Source organism: Hyperolius riggenbachi, chromosome 1 (assembly GCF_040937935.1).
Source record: "Hyperolius riggenbachi isolate aHypRig1 chromosome 1, aHypRig1.pri, whole genome shotgun sequence".
Lineage (NCBI taxonomy): Eukaryota > Metazoa > Chordata > Amphibia > Anura > Hyperoliidae > Hyperolius > Hyperolius riggenbachi.
In genome coordinates, this window is record NC_090646.1 from 38,951,022 (window position 1) to 38,969,023 (window position 18,002).

At 50.0% G+C, this 18,002-nt stretch overlaps 1 protein-coding gene across 1 annotated transcript in view; it reads right to left on the reverse strand.

Annotated features, from left to right (window-relative positions):
- Positions 1-14,792: 14,792 nt before the first annotated feature.
- Positions 14,793-18,002, reverse strand: part of LOC137546670 (protein zyg-11 homolog) — a 52,706-nt gene continuing 49,496 nt past the window's right edge. Inside the window, exon 11 of the mRNA XM_068269444.1 lies at positions 14,793-14,921. Within this exon, the coding sequence (XP_068125545.1) occupies positions 14,793-14,921 (129 nt within the window). The remainder of the gene's footprint in view (positions 14,922-18,002) is intronic.

Genomic DNA, 18,002 nt, shown 5'->3' on the forward strand with positions numbered 1-18,002 from the left:
TGTCAGTAAACAATGGTATATAGTCTGGCTGAGCGGTGTACACAGAGTGTCAGTAAACAATGGTATATAGTCTGGCTGAGCGGTGTACACAGAGTGTCAGTAAACAATGGTATATAGTCTGGCTGAGCGGTGTACACAGAGTGGCAGTACACACAATGCTATATAGTCTGGCTGAGCGGTGTACACAGAGTGGCAGTACACACAATGCTATAGAGTCTGGCTGAGCGGTGTACACAGAGTGGCAGTACACACAATGCTATGTAGTCTGGCTGAGCGGTGTACACAGAGTGGCAGTAAACACAATGCTATATATAGCGTGGCTGAGCGAGGTGCACAGTGGCAGTACACACAATGCTATATAGTCAGGCTGAGCCGTGTACACAGAGTGGCAGTACACACAATGCTATATAGTGTGGCTGAGCGAGCGGTGTACTACTATTCCCAGCAGACACAGAACAGTAAACACAATGCTATATAGTGTGGGTGAGCGAGCGGTGTACCACTATTCCCAGCAGACACAGAACAGTAAACAGAATGCTATATAGTGTGGCTGAACGAGCGGTGTACCACTATTCCCAGCAGACACAGAACAGTAAACAGAATGCTATATAGTGTGGCTGAGCGAGCGGTGTACCACTATTCCCAGCAGACACAGAACAGTGAACAGAATGCTATATAGTGTGGCTGAGCGAGCGGTGTACTACTATTCCCAGCAGACACAGAACAGTAAACAGAATGCTATATAGTGTGGCTGAGCGAGGTACACAGAGTGGCAGTAAACAGAATGCTATATAGTGTGGCTGAGCGAGCGGTGTACTACTGTTCCCAGCAGCGACACACAATGACTGGGGGGGACCCTGGCTAGCGTGGCTGGAGAGCGAACTACCCTGCCTGCCTACCCAAAGCTAAACCCACAGAGAAATGGCGGAGATATGACGTGGTTCGGGTATTTATTTACCCGAACCACGTGACCGTTCGGCCAATCAGAGCGCGTTCGGGCCCGAACCACGTGACCCGTTCGGCCAATCACAGCGCTAGCCGAACGTTCGGGGAACGTTCGGCCATGCGCTCTTAGTTCGGCCATGTGGCCGAACGGTTTGGCCGAGCACCGTCAGGTGTTCGGCCGAACTCGAACATCACCCGAACAGGGTGATGTTCTGCAGAACCCGAACAGTGGCGAACACTGTTCGCCCATCACTAGTTGCCAGGGCCTCGGCTGAAGGACTTCTCATTGGTCAACGTCACATGCCCACGTCACTCCCGAATCCCGAAGCCAAACCTACCGCATCATCCGGCCGAATTCGAGTGCGCCTATTCAGGAACCTTCGCATTCTGAATGACGCAGAAACTTCGGGTTCGGCTTTGACTTCAGCAACGCTGAAAATCTACCCACATTTTCAAGTAGATTCGCATTTGAGAGTCCTGGAGAGCACCCCTGCCCAGTACACTTCCACTGCGCCACTGTGCTTACATTTGTATACAATCTTCAAGTGTAAGAAGGGTACATTATTTGAAATAGTTACACTACAATCTATGTTACAGCAAGGCCCTAATGACACTTTCTCTTAAAAAAACAGAGACATGCACCTTGGATGTATTTAGAGGGTTAGGCTGTCTAATTCCCCCTCATTTGTGTCTAATCACAAGCTGTAATTTGATCACTTCTCTGCATCACCTGACTGCCACAGCAGATAAGCTCTTTTGAAAGCACAGGATGTTAACAATATGTCTTCTTCCATGAAAGCAGGAAGTAGATACAAATCCTACAATAAATCTGCAGTGTATCAGCTGAAACAAAGACATTTCTTTTAAATGTTATTATGCTGTTGCATATCTTTTAGAGCAGAGGGGAAGTTCTGAGTTCAGTTCTTTAGGCTTTAAGGATGAGCATGCTAGATGGAGCTGTGAGTTTGTCCCAATGCTAATAACCTGCAGACAGGGCAGCCATCGGGGGGTACAACTGACACTGCAGTGAGGGGCCAAGGGCTTCTGGGGGCCCTGGGCCCCCCAGAGTGCTGAAAGGGCCACGTGCTGGCTGCGGGCCTGTGGCTCACTAACCAGCACACCGCGTTCCAGCACTGAGAGAAGAGTGACATCAGCACTTGAACGTGGAGAGCAGATGAGTGAGCCCACTACAGCGGACTTTATATACTGGGCCACCACCTATATTTGGCTAACTATACTGGGGGCACCTATACCTGGCTAGGGCAGGGGGACGAGCTGAGACAGAAGAGGACAAGCGGTAACACAGGGGCATAAAAGAGGCACAGGGGGAACAGAAGCAGACAAAAGAGGTGAGAAAAGAGATAAGACGGGAACATGAGGTCACACAGAGGGACACAAAAGAGGCACAAACTGAGGTAAGACAGAGGGGGACAAAAGAGGCACAGGAAGAAAAGAGGGGACAAAAGAGAACAGATAAAGGATAAGAACGGACCTACAAATCCCTATTTCATTTGTTAACAGGGGACTACCTGTATTTTACTAGTATTTAGCTCCACCCACAACATACCATAGTCACGCCCACTTTTGGCCACATCACGCTGTGCATGCCACTTTCTTCAGTGTCTGAGCCATGCACATTTTCACCGCAGCACAATTCGCGCATGGACACTGGGGTGGGGTGGCTAGTGGGCAAGCACAACAACCAGTGAGTGGCCCAGCGAGGGGGGGCCAGGCCTGATGATGTGTGAGGGGCCCAAAAATTTCTGATGGTGGCCCTGCCTGCAGAGGACATTATTTACATGGAGCAGGACCTGGGGTATCTGCTAGTGAGCTCTGGTGGTCAATGGAACAACTAGCACTATCTCAGGGGCATTCAGGAACAAAGGGCCCCCCATTAACACTTCGAGTTGCCAGTCAGTGCGGCCCACCGGCGGAAATTATTTTAAGGGGTGCAATGAAAAAAATCAGGGTGTGTGGCCAAAAACCAGGGGTGTGGTCAAAAAGGGGTGTGTCCATGCACTGGAAAGTGAGCGTGTATAGGTAATAAGGTTGCCCCAGTATAGGTAGTCCAGCTGCCCCAGCGTAGGTAGTCCAGCTGCCCCAGCGTAGGTAGTATGCCTGTTCCAGTGTAGGTAGTATAGCTGTCCCAGCCTGCTCCCCCCTCTGCTCCTACGGCTGCTGCTCATGCATCCTTCTGAGCTGGCGGCCGGGGTCTACATGAAAAGGGCGCCGGTAAAAAAGGGCGCCTGGTGAAGCCCATATATATACCAACTTCGGCTACAAAAAAGGCGCCTGGTGTACCCCATATAAAAACTTCGGCTACAAAAAAAAAAAGGCGCCTGGTGTAACCCATATAAAAACTTCGGCTACAAAAAAACTCCGGGACGTGTTAATTACTATTTCCCCTCCAGGCCGCCATGGATAGTGGGGGAATGAAATAATTCGGCTTCCAGCGCTTGTAGCCCATATAAAAACTTAGGCTACAAAAAAAAGGCAATAATATGGGCTACAGAGGGGCACCTTACTGTAGCCGAAAAAAATACGGGCTACAAAGGGGAGCCCGCTTGTAGCCTATATCAAAACTCGGGTGCCCTTTTCTACACCTTGTAGCCCATATTTCCAGAAATAACATTGATGTCTATGGCGGCGCCCTTTTCATACAGGCAGCTCGGGCGCCCTTTTCAACCGATCCCGGCGGCCGTTACCTCTAAGGGTGTTCCCACCACCTCCTCTCTTGAGTCAGGAGTCTCCCCACCTCCTCTCCCTCTGTAGTGCTACAATAAAATGGCCGCTGATGTCTGCATTTTTTTTTGTAGCCCTACAGAAGGGGGAGAGAGTGGGGCAGCGAGTGGCTGCCACTGTGGGTGCTCAGGGGGTGCTTGGACAATTTTAGGGGGGCTTCAGCATCCCAAAGCACCCCCTGATGCTGCCCATGGTGGGGCCCCATGTAACTTTTGCTCAGGGCTCCATTATGATAAGAATTAGCCCTGCTTAGGGCTCTTTCACTCTAGAGCCTGTTTTCTGCGACATAACACAAAGTCGAAACTTTGCGTTAACCAAGGTAAAATGAAAGTCCGTAGACTTTCATTTTACCTTTCACACCCGATGCTGCGTTTCGGTGCATTGCAGTTCAATGCAGCGGGGGGCTTTTGATCATCGGGATCCGACATTTTCCCGTTGGGTCGAATGAATTACTACCACCACTGATTGCGTCATACCGTTACATCCCGATGACTAGAGTTGGACCGAACCCCCGATTTTAGGTTCGCGAACTTCCGCCGAAGGTTCGGTTCGCGTTAAAGTTCGCGAACCGCAATAGACTTCAATGGGAATGCGAACTTTGTTTGATGTTTCAAGGGGTCTAACACCTGGAGGGGGGCATGGCGAGTGGGATACACGCCAAAAGTCCCCGGGAAAAATCTGGATTTGACGCAAAGCAGCGTTTTAAGGGCAGAATTCACATTGAATACTAAATGACAGGCCTAAAGTGCTTTAAAACATCTTGCATGTGTATACATCAATCAGGTAGTGTAATTAAGGTACTGCTTTACACTGACACACCAAACTCACCGTGTAACGCACCGCAAACAGCTGTTTGTGTAGTGACGGCCGTGCTGGACTGGTGCGCACCATGGCGAGAGTGCAGGTTTTGGTGGCTTTACAGCCCATATGGTCGCCTGGCTGATGTAGCTGAATGACAGAACAGTGACTGTCCAGCTGATCAAAATTGGTCTGACCACAATGAAGCAACGACCTTATTATCTTTTGTGTGCCCCCCGAGACACTCATCTAGGCGCCGGTCATTGTTTCATTGTGATACGCAAGCCCCTTCACCACGGCAAGGTAATGATCACGAAGGGGAGTGGGCGCATGTACATGCCTTTTCTTTTGTTGTTGCAGCTGCCCGCAGTGCAGCCAGAAAAATTAGGCAGTCATGTACACGCACCAGAAAAATTATTACAGCGGCCGCTGCTAGCAGCGGCCTAAAAAATTCAGCAATCCGCCTGGAGTCCCGGACCCTGTTGGTGGTGGCGGAGAAGGTAGCCAAGCGGCCTGCAGGCAGACATGCTGTGTGGAGGGACTGGGAGCGACTTAGTCTTCTTGGGGCAGGCCAGGCAGCCAGTCACACGGCGTGCAGGCAGAGATGCTGTGTGTGCGGGGACTGACTTAGTCTTGGGGCGGGCAGCAGCCCTCCGGGATCCATGCCTCATTCATTTTGATAAAGGTGAGGTACTTAACACTTTTGTGACTTAGGCGACTTCTCTTCTCAGTGACAATGCCTCCAGCTGCGCTGAAGGTCCTTTCTGACAGGACGCTTGCCGCAGGGCAGGAGAGAAGTTGGATGGCAAATTGGGACAGCTCTGGCCACAGGTCAAGCCTGCGCACCCAGTAGTTCAAGGGTTCCTCATCGCTGTTCACAGCAGTGTCTACATCCACACTTAAGGCCAGGTAGTCGGCTACCTGCCGTTCCAGGCGTTGGTGGAGGGTGGATCCGGAAGGGCTACGGCGAGGCGTTGGACTAAAGAACGTCCGCATGTCCGACATCACCATGAGATTGCTGGAGCGTCCTGTCTTTGACTGCGTGGACACGGGAGAAGGATTAGTGGCAGTGGTACCTTGCTGGCGTTGTGCTGTCACATCACCCTTAAAGGCATTGTAGAGCATAGTTGACAGCTTGTTCTGCATGTGCTGCATCCTTTCCACCTTCAGGTGAGTTGGTAACAGGTCCGCCACTTTGTGCCTGTGCCGAGGGTCTAGCAGTGTGGCCACCCAGTACAGCTCATTCCCCTTGAGGTTTTTTTATACGGGGGTCCCTCAACAGGCAGGACAGCATAAAAGACGACATCTGCACAAAGTCGGATCCAGTACCCTCCATCTCCTCTTGCTCTTCCTCAGTGACGTCACGTAAGTCAACCTCCTCCCCCCAGCCGCGAACAATACCACGGGAAGGTTGAGCAGCACAAGCCCCCTGCGACGCCTGCTGCGGTTGTTCTCCTGCCGCCGTCCCCTCCTCTCCTCCTCCCCCAAAGAAACACCTTGCTCATCATCCTCTGAGTCTGACTCGTCTTCTGCACACGACTTCTCTTCTTCCTCCTCCTCCCCCCTCTGTGCTGCCGCAGGTGTTGAGGAAACAGCTGGGTCTGATGAAAATTGGTCCCATGCCTGTTCCTGCCGTAACGGTTCCTGGTCACGCTCATTCGCAGCTTCATCCGCCACTCTACGCACAGCACGCTCCAAGAAGTAAGCGTAGGGAATTAAGTCACTGATGGTGCCCTCACTGCGGCTCACCAGGTTGGTCACCTCCTCAAACGGCCGCATGAGCCTGCATGCATTTTCCATCAGTGTCCAGTTGTCGGGCCAGAACATCCCCATCTTCCCAGACTGTTTCATTCTACTGTAGTTGTAGAGGTACTGGGTGACGGCTTTCTTCTGTTCTAGCAGGCGGGAGAACATGAGCAGGGTCGAATTCCAGCGAGTCGGGCTATCGCAAATCAGGCGTCTCACCGGCATGTTGTTTTTCCGCTGAATTTCCGCAAAGCGTGCCATGGCTGTGTAAGACCGCCTCAAATGCCCACAGAACTTCCTGACCTGCTTCAGGACATCCGCTAAGCCAGGGTACTTTGCCACAAATCTTTGAACAACTAGATTCATGACATGTGCCATGCAGGGTATGTGTGTCAGCTTCCCCATATGCAAAGCGGCAAGCAGATTGCTGCCGTTGTCGCACACCACGTTGCCTATCTCCAGGTGGTGCGGGGTCAGCCACTCATCCACCTGTTTCTTAAGAGCAGCCAGGAGAGCTGCTCCAGTGTGACTCTCCGCTTTGAGACAAGACATGTCTAAGATGGCGTGACACCGTCGTACCTGGCATGTAGCATAGGCCCTGCGGAGCTGGGGCTGTGTAGCTGGAGAGGAGAACTGCCACTCAGCCAAGGAGGAGGAGGACAGCAAAGAGCATGTAGCAGGAGGAGCGGAGGTGGCAGGAGGCCTGCCTGCAAGCCGTGGAGGTGTCACAATTTGGTCCGCTGCGCCCTGCTTGCCATCGTTCACCACCAGGTTGACCCAATGGACTGTGTACGTAATGTAGCGGCCCTGCCCGTGCTTGGCAGACCAGGCATCCGTGGTCAGGTGGACCCTTGACCCAACGCTCTTCGCAAGAGACGACACCACTTGCCTCTCAACTTCACGGTGTAGTTGGGGTATGGCCTTTCTCGAAAAATAAGTGCGGCCTGGCATCTTCCACTGCGGTGTTCCGATGGCCACAAATTAACGGAAGGCCTCAGAGTTCACCAGCCGGTATGGTATTGGTAACAACTGGCGAGCTAACAGTTCCGCCACGCCAGCTGTCAGACGCCGGGCAAGGGGGTGACTGGCCGAAATTGGCTTCTTACGCTCAAACATTTCCTTCACGGACACCTGACTGCTGCTGTTGGCAGAGGAGCAGGAAGCGCTCAAGGGCAGAGGCGGAGTGGAGGAGGGTGCCTGTGAAGGTGGAAGGGAGAAAGCGGCAGAAGCAGATGATGCACCTGAAGGAGGAAGAGGAGAAGGAGGGTGACTTTTCTTTTGTGTGCTGCTGCTGCTTTTGCTCAGGTGGCCATCCCATTGCTGTTTGTGCCTTTTCTCCAGGTGCCTTCGTAAGGCACTTGTCCCTACGTGAGTGTTGGCCTTTCCACTGCTCAATTTTTGTTGGCAGAGCGAACAGATGGCTTTGGTCCGATCTGAGGCACACACATTAAAAAATTTCAACACCGCTGAGCCACCCTGGGATGTGGGCACTATGGGGACCTCAGCAGCTGATGCTGAAGGGCAAGTTGGCTGGCTGTACATAGGTGGCGATACATGGTGCCGGACACTGCCACCAGCTGTTTCTGACGAAGAGCTGCCCCAGCTTCTTTCAGCAACTTCTCTCCTCCTACTACTCTCTGACTCCCCCTCTGAACTGTCTCCCTTTTCATCTCCTCTATTGGGAACATACAGAGGATCCCTATCATCGTCATCATCGTAATCATCCTGCCCAGCTTCGCTTGCCTCAGAAAAATCCAAACATGCACCATCAGTAGGTCCTTCATCCTCCTTACACGTTACATCCATAGTGTTGCCGCGTAACTCAGACATATGAGCTGGTGAAAATTCATCTGGCTGTAAAAATGGCTGTGCATCAGTGATTTCAACACTAAATAATTCTTGTGAAGTGTCAAATGCAGCGGAAGTGATGCTAGTAGTAGCGCTGGTGGCTGAGCAAGATGAGGTGTTCTGTGTCGCTAAATACTCAACCACGTCCTGACAATCTTGGGAGGTGATGGGACGTGCCTTCTTCCGAGCACTGTACTGTGGGCCAGGTCCACACGAAATTACATTTACACGACCTCGCGCAGACCTGCCGGGTGGCCTTCCTCTGGCTCTGGCACTACCTCTTCCTCTACCTGTTTTGTCCATATCGGGTATGCACGGAGTGGTATATCACACTGCGTACACTCACGTAGGTAGGTGGGTTCACTTAACTGCACAGGTATGAACACTGATGCAGTGGGTTCACTGAACAGAACAGGTATACAGTGGCGGGTTCACTGAACAGTACAGGTATACAGTGGCGGGTTCACTGAACACAACAGGTATGCAGTGGCGGGTTCACTGAACAGAACAGGTATACAGTGGCGGGTTCACTGAACAGAACAGGTATGCAGTGGCGGGTTCACAGAACAGGTATGCAGTGGCAGGTTCACTGAACACAACAGGTATACAGTGGCGGGTTCACAGAACAGGTATGCAGTGGCAGGTTCACTGAACACAACAGGTATGCAGTGGCGGGTTCACTGAACAGGTATACAGTGGCGGGTCTACTGAACAGAACAGGTATGCAGTGGCGGGTTCACTGAACACAACAGGTATGCAGTGGTGGGTTCACTGAACAGGTATGCAATGGTGGGTTCACTGAACAGGTATGCAGTGGCGGGTTCACAGAACAGGTATGCAGTGGCAGGTTCACAGAACAGGTATGCAGTGGCAGGTTCACAGAACAGGTATGCAGTGGCAGGTTCACAGAACAGGTATGCAGTGGCAGGTTCACAGAACACAACAGGTATGCAGTGGCGGGTCCACTGAACAGAACAGGTATGCAGTGGCGGGTTCACTGAACACAACAGGTATGCAGTGGTGGGTTCACTGAACAGGTATGCAGTGGTGGGTTCACTGAACAGGTATGCAGTGGCGGGTTCACTGAACACAACAGGTATGCAGTGGTGGGTTCACTGAACAGGTATGCAGTGGTGGGTTCACAGAACAGGTATGCAGTGGCGGGTTCACAGAACAGGTATGCAGTGGCGGGTTCACAGAACAGGTATGCAGTGGCAGGTTCACTGAACACAACAGGTATGCAGTGGCCGGTCCACTGAACACAACAGGTATGCAGTGGCGGGTCCACTGAACAGAACAGGTATGCAGTGGCGGGTTCACTGAACACAACAGGTATGCAGTGGTGGGTTCACTGAACAGGTATGCAGTGGTGGGTTCACTGCACAGGTATGCAGTGGCGGGTTCACTGAACACAACAGGTATGCAGTGGTGGGTTCACAGAACAGGTATGCAGTGGCAGGTTCACAGAACACAACAGGTATGCAGTGGTGGGTCCACTGAACAGAACAGGTATGCAGTGGCGGGTTCACTGAACACAACAGGTATGCAGTGGTGGGTTCACTGAACAGGTATGCAGTGGTGGGTTCACTGAACAGGTATGCAGTGGCGGGTTCACTGAACACAACAGGTATGCAGTGGTGGGTTCACTGAACAGGTATGCAGTGGTGGGTTCACAGAACAGGTATGCAGTGGCGGGTTCACAGAACAGGTATGCAGTGGCAGGTTCACTGAACACAACAGGTATGCAGTGGCCGGTCCACTGAACACAACAGGTATGCAGTGGCGGGTCCACTGAACAGAACAGGTATGCAGTGGCGGGTTCACTGAACACAACAGGTATGCAGTGGTGGGTTCACTGAACAGGTATGCAGTGGTGGGTTCACTGCACAGGTATGCAGTGGCGGGTTCACTGAACACAACAGGTATGCAGTGGCGGGTTCACTGAACACAACAGGTATGCAGTGGCGGGTTCACTGAACACAACAGGTATGCAGTGGCGGGTTCACTGAACACAACAGGTATGCAGTGGCGGGTTCACTGAACAGGTAGGGAGGAGGGAGGATAGCAGCTGTCCCTTAACTAATTAGTGTAGGCAGAGGAGTGAGTCAAATGGCACAAGGACCTTGCTTGTATAAGGGGGGGGGGGGGCCACCAGTGAGTGCAGTCTGATTGGCAACAATGTGCCTGCTGACTGTGATGTAGAGGGTCAAAGTTTTACTCAATAGAGCATTATGGGGCGAATCGAACTTCCGGGAAAGTTCGCCTTTGGCAGGCGAACGCGATCCACCGAAGTTCGCCGGGAAACGTTTGCCAGCGAACCGTTCGGGACATCTCTAGTAGTGTTGGGCGAACAGTGTTCGCCACTGTTCGGGTTCTGCAGAACATCACCCTGTTCGGGTGATGTTCGGGTTCGGCCGAACACCTGATGGTGTTCGGCCAAACTGTTCGGCCATATGGACGAACTAAGAGCGCATGGCCGAACGTTACCCGAACGTTCGGCTAGCGCTGTGATTGGCCGAACGGGTCACGTGTAGTGTTGGGCTAACATCTAGATGTTCGGGTTCGGGCCGAACATGGCCGAACTCCGAACATAATGGAAGTCAATGGGGACCCGAACTTTTGTGCTTTGTAAAGCCTCCTTACATGCTACATACCCCAAATTTACAGGGTATGTGCACCTTGGGAGTGGGTACAAGAGGAAAAATTTAGCAAAAAGAGCTTATAGTTTTTGAGAAAATCGATTTTAAAGTTTCAAAGGGAAAACTGTCTTTTAAATGCGTGAAATGTCTGTCTTCTTTGCACAGGTAACATGCTTTTTGTCGGCATGCGATCATAAATGTTATACATATAAGAGGTTCCAGGAAAAGGGTCCGGTAACGCTAACCCAGCAGCAGCACACGTGATGGAACAGGAGGAGGGTGGCGCAGGAGGAGAAGGCCACGCTTTGAGACACAACAACCCAGGCCTTGCATGAGGACAAGAAGCGTGCGGATAGCAATTTGCATTTTGTCGCCATGCAGTCATAAATGTAATACAGATGAGAGGTTCAATAAACAGGGACCGGAAACGCTAACCCATCACAGATGTTCATTGTTCATGTTACTTGGTTGGGGTCCGGGAGTGTTGCGTAGTCGTTTCCAATCCAGGATTGATTCATTTTAATTTGAGTCAGACGGTCTGCATTTTCTGTGGAGAGGCGGATACGCCGCCGATCTGTGACGATGCCTCCGGCAGCACTGAAACAGCGTTCCGACATAACGCTGGCTGCCGGGCAAGCCAGCACCTCTATTGCGGACATTGCCAGTTTGTGCCAGGTGTCTAGCTTCTATACCCAATAGTTGAAGGGTGCAGATGGATTGTTCAACACAGCTACGCCATCTGACATGTAGTCCTTGACCATCTTCTCCAGGCGATCAGTGTTGGAGGTGGATCTGCACGCTTGCTGTTCTGTGTGCTGCTGCATGGGTGTCAGAAAATTTTCCCACTCCAAGGACACTGCCGATACCATTCCCTTTTGGGCACTAGCTGCGGCTTGTGTTGTTTGCTGCCCTCCTGGTCGTCCTGGGTTTGCAGAAGTCAGTCTGTCGGCGTACAACTGGCTAGAGGAGGGGGAGGATGTCAATCTCCTCTTTAAAGTCTCCACAAGGGGCTGCTGGTATTCTTCCATTTTGACCTGTCTGGCTCTTTCTTCAAGCAGTTTTGGAACATTGTGTTTGTACCGTGGATCCAGAAGGGTATAAACCCAGTAATTGGTGTTGTCCAGAATGCGCACAATGCGTGGGTCGCGTTCAATGCAGTCCTAGGCCGAAGAGGTCATAGCCTAGGGTCACAAAACCTGTTTATTGGGCAATTTCAATGGTGGCGAGTCTGACGTACATAAATCACAGCAATGGCCGTTAGCAACGTCTGAATCTCACGAAATGTCTCATGCAGGTAGAAGACATATTGTTAGACTTGGGCTCCAAAGATGGGTTCCCTACATCTCTGCAAACCAGAGTTACAGGGCTCCAAATTTGGTAAAATCCCCCATAGGCTTTTATTGGGCCTCCTATTTACAGTTCCAAAATCTCACATCTTTTCAAAGGGCAATTACTCAGCAGTGGCAAATTTTCTAGCATTGTAGGGACCCTTAGGGGGAACATGACTGGTGAGTTTCGGGCCCCTAGGCCAAAGAGGTCATAGCCTAGGGTCACAAAAACCTGTTTATTTGGGCTATTTCAATGGTAGTGATGGTGACGTACATAAATCGCAGCAATGGCCGTTAGCAACGTCTGAATCTCAGGAAATGTCTCATGCAGGTAGAAGACATATTGTTAGACTTGGATTCCAAAGATGGGGTCCCTACATCTCTGCAAACCAGAGTTACAGGGGTCCAAAATTGGTAAAATCCCCTATAGGATTTCATTGCCTCCCTATTTCACTTTCCAAAATCTCACATCTTTTCAAAGGGCAATGGCTCAGCAGTACCAAATTTTCTAGCATTGTAGGGACCCTTTCAAGGGTCCCTACAATGCTAGAACATTTGCCACTGCTGAGTAATTTGAAAAGATGTGAGATTTTGGAACTGTAAATAGGAGGCCCAATGAAAGCCTATGGGGGATTTTACCAAATTTGGAGCCCTGTAACTCTGGTTTGCAGAGATGTAGGGAACCCATCTTTGGAGCCCAAGTCTAACAATATGTCTTCTACCTGCATGAGACATTTCGTGAGATTCAGACGTTGCTAACGGCCATTGCTGCGATTTATGTACGTCAGACTCGCCACCATTGAAATTGCCCAATAAACAGGTTTTGTGACCCTAGGCTATGACCTCTTCGGCCTAGGACTGCATTGAACGCGACCCACGCATTGTGCGCATTCTGGACAACACCAATTACTGGGTTTATACCCTTCTGGATCCACGGTACAAACACAATGTTCCAAAACTGCTTGAAGAAAGAGCCAGACAGGTCAAAATGGAAGAATACCAGCAGGCCCTTGTGGAGACTTTAGAGAGGAGATTGACATCCTCCCCCTCCTCTAGCCAGTTGTACGCCGACAGACTGACTTCCGCAAACCCAGGACGACCAGGAGGGCAGCAAACAACACAAGCCGCAGCTAGTGCCCAAAAGGGAATGGTATCGGCAGTGTCCTTGGAGTGGGAACATTTTCTGACACCCATGCAGCAGCACACAGAACAGCAAGCGTGCAGATCCACCTCCAACACCGATCGCCTGGAGAAGATGGTCAAGGACTACATGTCAGATGGCGTAGCTGTGTTGAACAATCCATCTGCACCCTTCAACTATTGGGTATCGAAGCTAGACACCTGGCACAAACTGGCAATGTACGCAATAGAGGTGCTGGCTTGCCCGGCAGCCAGCGTTATGTCGGAACGCTGTTTCAGTGCTGCCGGAGGCATCGTCACAGATCGGCGGCGTATCCGCCTCTCCACAGAAAATGCAGACCGTCTGACTCAAATTAAAATGAATCAATCCTGGATTGGAAACGACTACGCAACACTCCCGGACCCCAACCAAGTAACATGAACAATGAACATCTGTGATGGGTTAGCGTTTCCTGTCCCTGTTTATTGAACCTCTCATCTGTATTACATTTATGACTGCATGGCGACAAAATGCAAATTGCTATCCGCACGCTTCTTGTCCTCATGCAAGGCCTGGGTTGTTGTGTCTCAAAGCGTGGCCTTCTCCTCCTGCGCCACCCTCCTCCTGTTCCATCACGTGTGCTGCTGCTGGGTTAGCGTTACCGGTCCCTTTTCCTGGAACCTCTTATATGTATTACATTTATGACTGCATGCCGACAAAAAGCATGTTACCTGTGCAAAGAAAACAGACATTTCCCGCATTTAAAAGACAGTTTTCCCTTTGAAACTTTAAAATCGATTTTCTCAAAAACTATAAGCTCTTTTTGCTAAATTTTTTTCCTCTTGTACCCACTCCCAAGGTGCACATACCCTGTAAATTTGGGGTATGTAGCATGTAAGGAGGCTTTACAAAGCACAAAAGTTCAGGTCCCCATTGACTTCCATTATGTTCGGAGTTCGGGTCGAACACCCGAACATCGCGGCCATGTTCGGCCTGTTCGGCCCGAACCCGAACATCTAGATGTTCGCCCAACACTAATCTCTAGTTGTTAGATGTGAAAGAGCCCTGTTAAATGTGAAAGCAATTGTAAACATTACAGGTACACACCATACAATTTTTGGGCAGATTTACCTGCCAGATAGATTTCCAACATGTCCGATCTGAATTTTGATAGATTTTTCGATCTTCTGATCTTTTCTAATTGTTCTTTCGATAGATTTTCATAGAACTAAATAAAACTCAATCTAAAAAAAATGATCAGAAAAACTATAAAGAACATGATTAAAAAAAATAAAAAATTGATCAAAATACAGATTGGACATGTTGGAAACAATCGATCTGGCAGGTAAATCTGCCAGAAAATTGTATGATATGTACCTGCATGTAGCATAAGTGTGCATACAAAGCAGATTTAAAAAGTTGGAGCATCAGCCTGCAGAGAAACCCACATGCGTCCAAAAATAATCATTTATTATTGATCAATTTGGAAAATAAAAAAAAAAAAAAAAAAAAAAAAAAAAAAGTTAACATGTTAAAAAGCCAAAACCCAACTAATTTGGTTGGGTGTCCCAAAACCCTTTTTTTTAAAAAAACCAATATACCCACCCTACATTAATTAGCCAAACATTAAAATTCATGAACAAAGCTTGACCAGATGGGGAACCACAGCCAACACAGTTCTCTGGCCAAGCAGACCAACGTAAAAACGTCCCCAAACGCTCTCATTTCCCATATAGAAAGGTACAGATCTGTAACCTAAAAAGAGAAGAAAAAAAAAGTTAAAAACAAAATCAAAGGAGATAAGCTGTATATAAAGACCACAAAATAGATTATGCTCAAATTGTTCTCAGTATCATTAAGCAGCAGCTGTGCCCAACGTACCTGCTTTGTTAATGGTATAAAATGTCTAAAGTCTTAATAATGATGCAACCCAATTGCCATCCCATCTAGGGACTGGAAACATAATGACTCCCTCACCCCACCTTCTCCAAAAAGAAAGACCAACTGTTCAAAAAATCTGGGTTATGTATTTATGGGAGAGGAGCCTGGCATTAAATTCCTTGTACAGTCTCTAATTTTGTCATCAATCTCACTCCTTAGCACTCTTCTAACAAGATAAAAAAAGCCTGAAAATACATTGGTGCAGCATGGATGGTCATCATGTGACAGCTGCTGCTGCTGCTGCATTTACTTCAAGACTTGTTAAATCACCTTCTCACTTTACCCCACTTCCAGTATCCTAATTTATCAGCTATGCACTATCATAACACACTAGATTCTGCATTTGACTCTACTGCCCCCTTTATCACAGTGCCCATAGAGAATTATGGCTCCTCAGGAAAATCAAACTTCTGCAGCACCACTCCTGGGTAGCATCATTTACATTGCCAATTACAAATACATCCTTCATAAACAAAAGACTGGCCGTCTCAGCTGCTAAACATTCCTACTGAACTCCTATCTTCTCCCTTTCTCACAGTCCCAAACAGCCAGAACCGGCGCTACGAAAGAAGCAAAGGGGGCAACTGTCCCAGGGCCCCTGCATCCATAGCCCCCCTCCCCCCCCCCCCCCCCCCCCAAGTGTCCACCTTTGCCTCAAATCATTTGGCTGCCAGAAACCCCTGCTCGCTCCCCCTGCAGCTGCCGCTGGCGAGATCCCCCCCCGAAAGCTTGCTCCGTCCCCCTTCCCCCGCACGCTGTCCCCCTGCAGTGCATTAAAGGCAGTGGGAGACAGACACACTCACCTCCCGAATGATGCAGGCAGTGCAGCTCCTGTCTGTCTCCCCTGTAGTGCTTGTCCTTCACTTCCTGCTTCTCCGTTCAGGAACTAGAGCGCAAACGGATTAGCAGGAAGTGCAAGACAATCACTGCAGGGGAGACAGATGGGAGCTGCACTGCCTGGATCGTTCAGGAGGGGAGTGTGTCTGTCTCCCCCTGCCTTTATTACACTGCGGGGGGCAACTTGCAGGGGAAGGGGGGAGCTAGCGAGGGGGGTGGGGGGGGTCTGGCCAGCAGCAGCTGTGGGGGGGTATTGGTGTGGGGGAGCCCATGATTACTTTTGCCCCGGGGCCCCATTTTACCCTGCAAAGAGTTGTTTTCTACCTTCAATTCCCTTCTGCGGTCTCCACCCCCACCTCAGCTGACGACTTTGCTTCATTCTTCAATGACAAAATCAGCAAGATTAGAAATAGATAGCCTGCACATCCCCCCTAAATTCACCTCCTCTAATAGTAGTCCCCCCAACTAACTAACTATACACACCCTCTAGTCTCCTCTAAATCACATCTCACTACCTGCCTTATCCATCCTATTCTATTCAATTGATATGTCCTCTTACCACATAAGTCATCTTTTCTTTTTAGTCTTACCTGCTCTAACCTCACTTTTTAGACTTTCCACTGGTACTTTACCATTAGTGATGGGCGAACAGCGTTCGCCACTGTTCGGGTTCGCCCGGATTTTGGCCTGTTCGGGTTCGGTTCGGCACCCCCCGAACACCTCATGGTGTTCGGGAGGGTGTTCGGGCACGCTGCCCGAACCCGAACAGGCCTTCTTTGTTCGGCCGAACACAGCCATGTCCGGCCGAACATAGCCCCCTATAGGGTCCCAGCATAAAGGGAGAGCATGCCCCGAGCGCAGAAGTACCGCGATGACGCGTACGAGGGTACGTGTCATCATGTAGGTGACGCGTACCCTCGTTCGCGTCATCGCGGTACTTCTGCGCTCTCTTGATGCAACTTCAAATGTAAACAGGAAGTGCATCAAGAGAGGGCGGAAGTACCAGATGGTACTAGCGCCTAGCATCTCTGGCTGCCCGCTTCCTGCCCTCCTCAGGTACTTTTGGGGGGCTTAAATTTAACATTATAGGGAACCGGCAAAAGGGAGAGCTTAGCAGGAAGGGGTGGGGGGCATTTCCGACCCCCCCCCCCCCCGCGCTCGGGGCATGCTCTCCCTTTATGCTGGGACCCTATAGGGGCCCCAAAGGGACATGTTCGGGTTGGGTTCGGGGTTCAGCTCGAACATGCCGAACATCAGGGGCATGTTCGGCCGAACCACACCCAACCCGAACATCCAGATGTTCGCCCAACACTATTTACCATACACATTCAGGCAAGATTTCATAACATCTATACCTAACCACTTATGTGGTCCGGGAAGGTATATCTACCTCCTTCAGTTCCTGCCCACGGATGTAAATAATTGTCTATTATGGCGAATGGCCCCAGCACACTGCTGTGCATGTTCTTGCCATCGCCCATTAGTGGGGAGATCGATAAATCGGAACCAGGGATAAGCAGAAACTACGCCAGTGCGAATTTACACATCGTAGTTCGCATCTACGCATTGTAGTTCATAGGCGAAGTTTCAAACCTACGCTTACGAATTTACGTGTAGCGAAGTACCGCTACGCGTAGCTTACGCCCACTATGCGTAGTTAACATGGGTATTGCGTAGTGAACTACGAATGCGTTACTCGGGTTTAATTTTCCGCATGCGATTGTATGCATTTCTAAAGAAATTAATGCGTACAATTTTCTGCATACGGGCATAAGTATCCGCATACACTACGCCTCGCACTACGCGTAATTGCGTATTTTAACGCGTATTCAATGAAATGCATACGAAGCGAATATTTGTTTTCGAAGCCGTAGTTTGGTGAAGTGTAATTGCGTAAAACTACGCGTATTTCCAGCGTAGCGAAGTTGGCTGACTACGACCATCCCTGATCGGAACACAGTTTCAATTCATTGATCTAAGGCCCTGTGTCAATAATTACCGGCATTAATGAAACGTCTGCGGTCATTGTAATGAACGAAGTTACATTTACACACATTA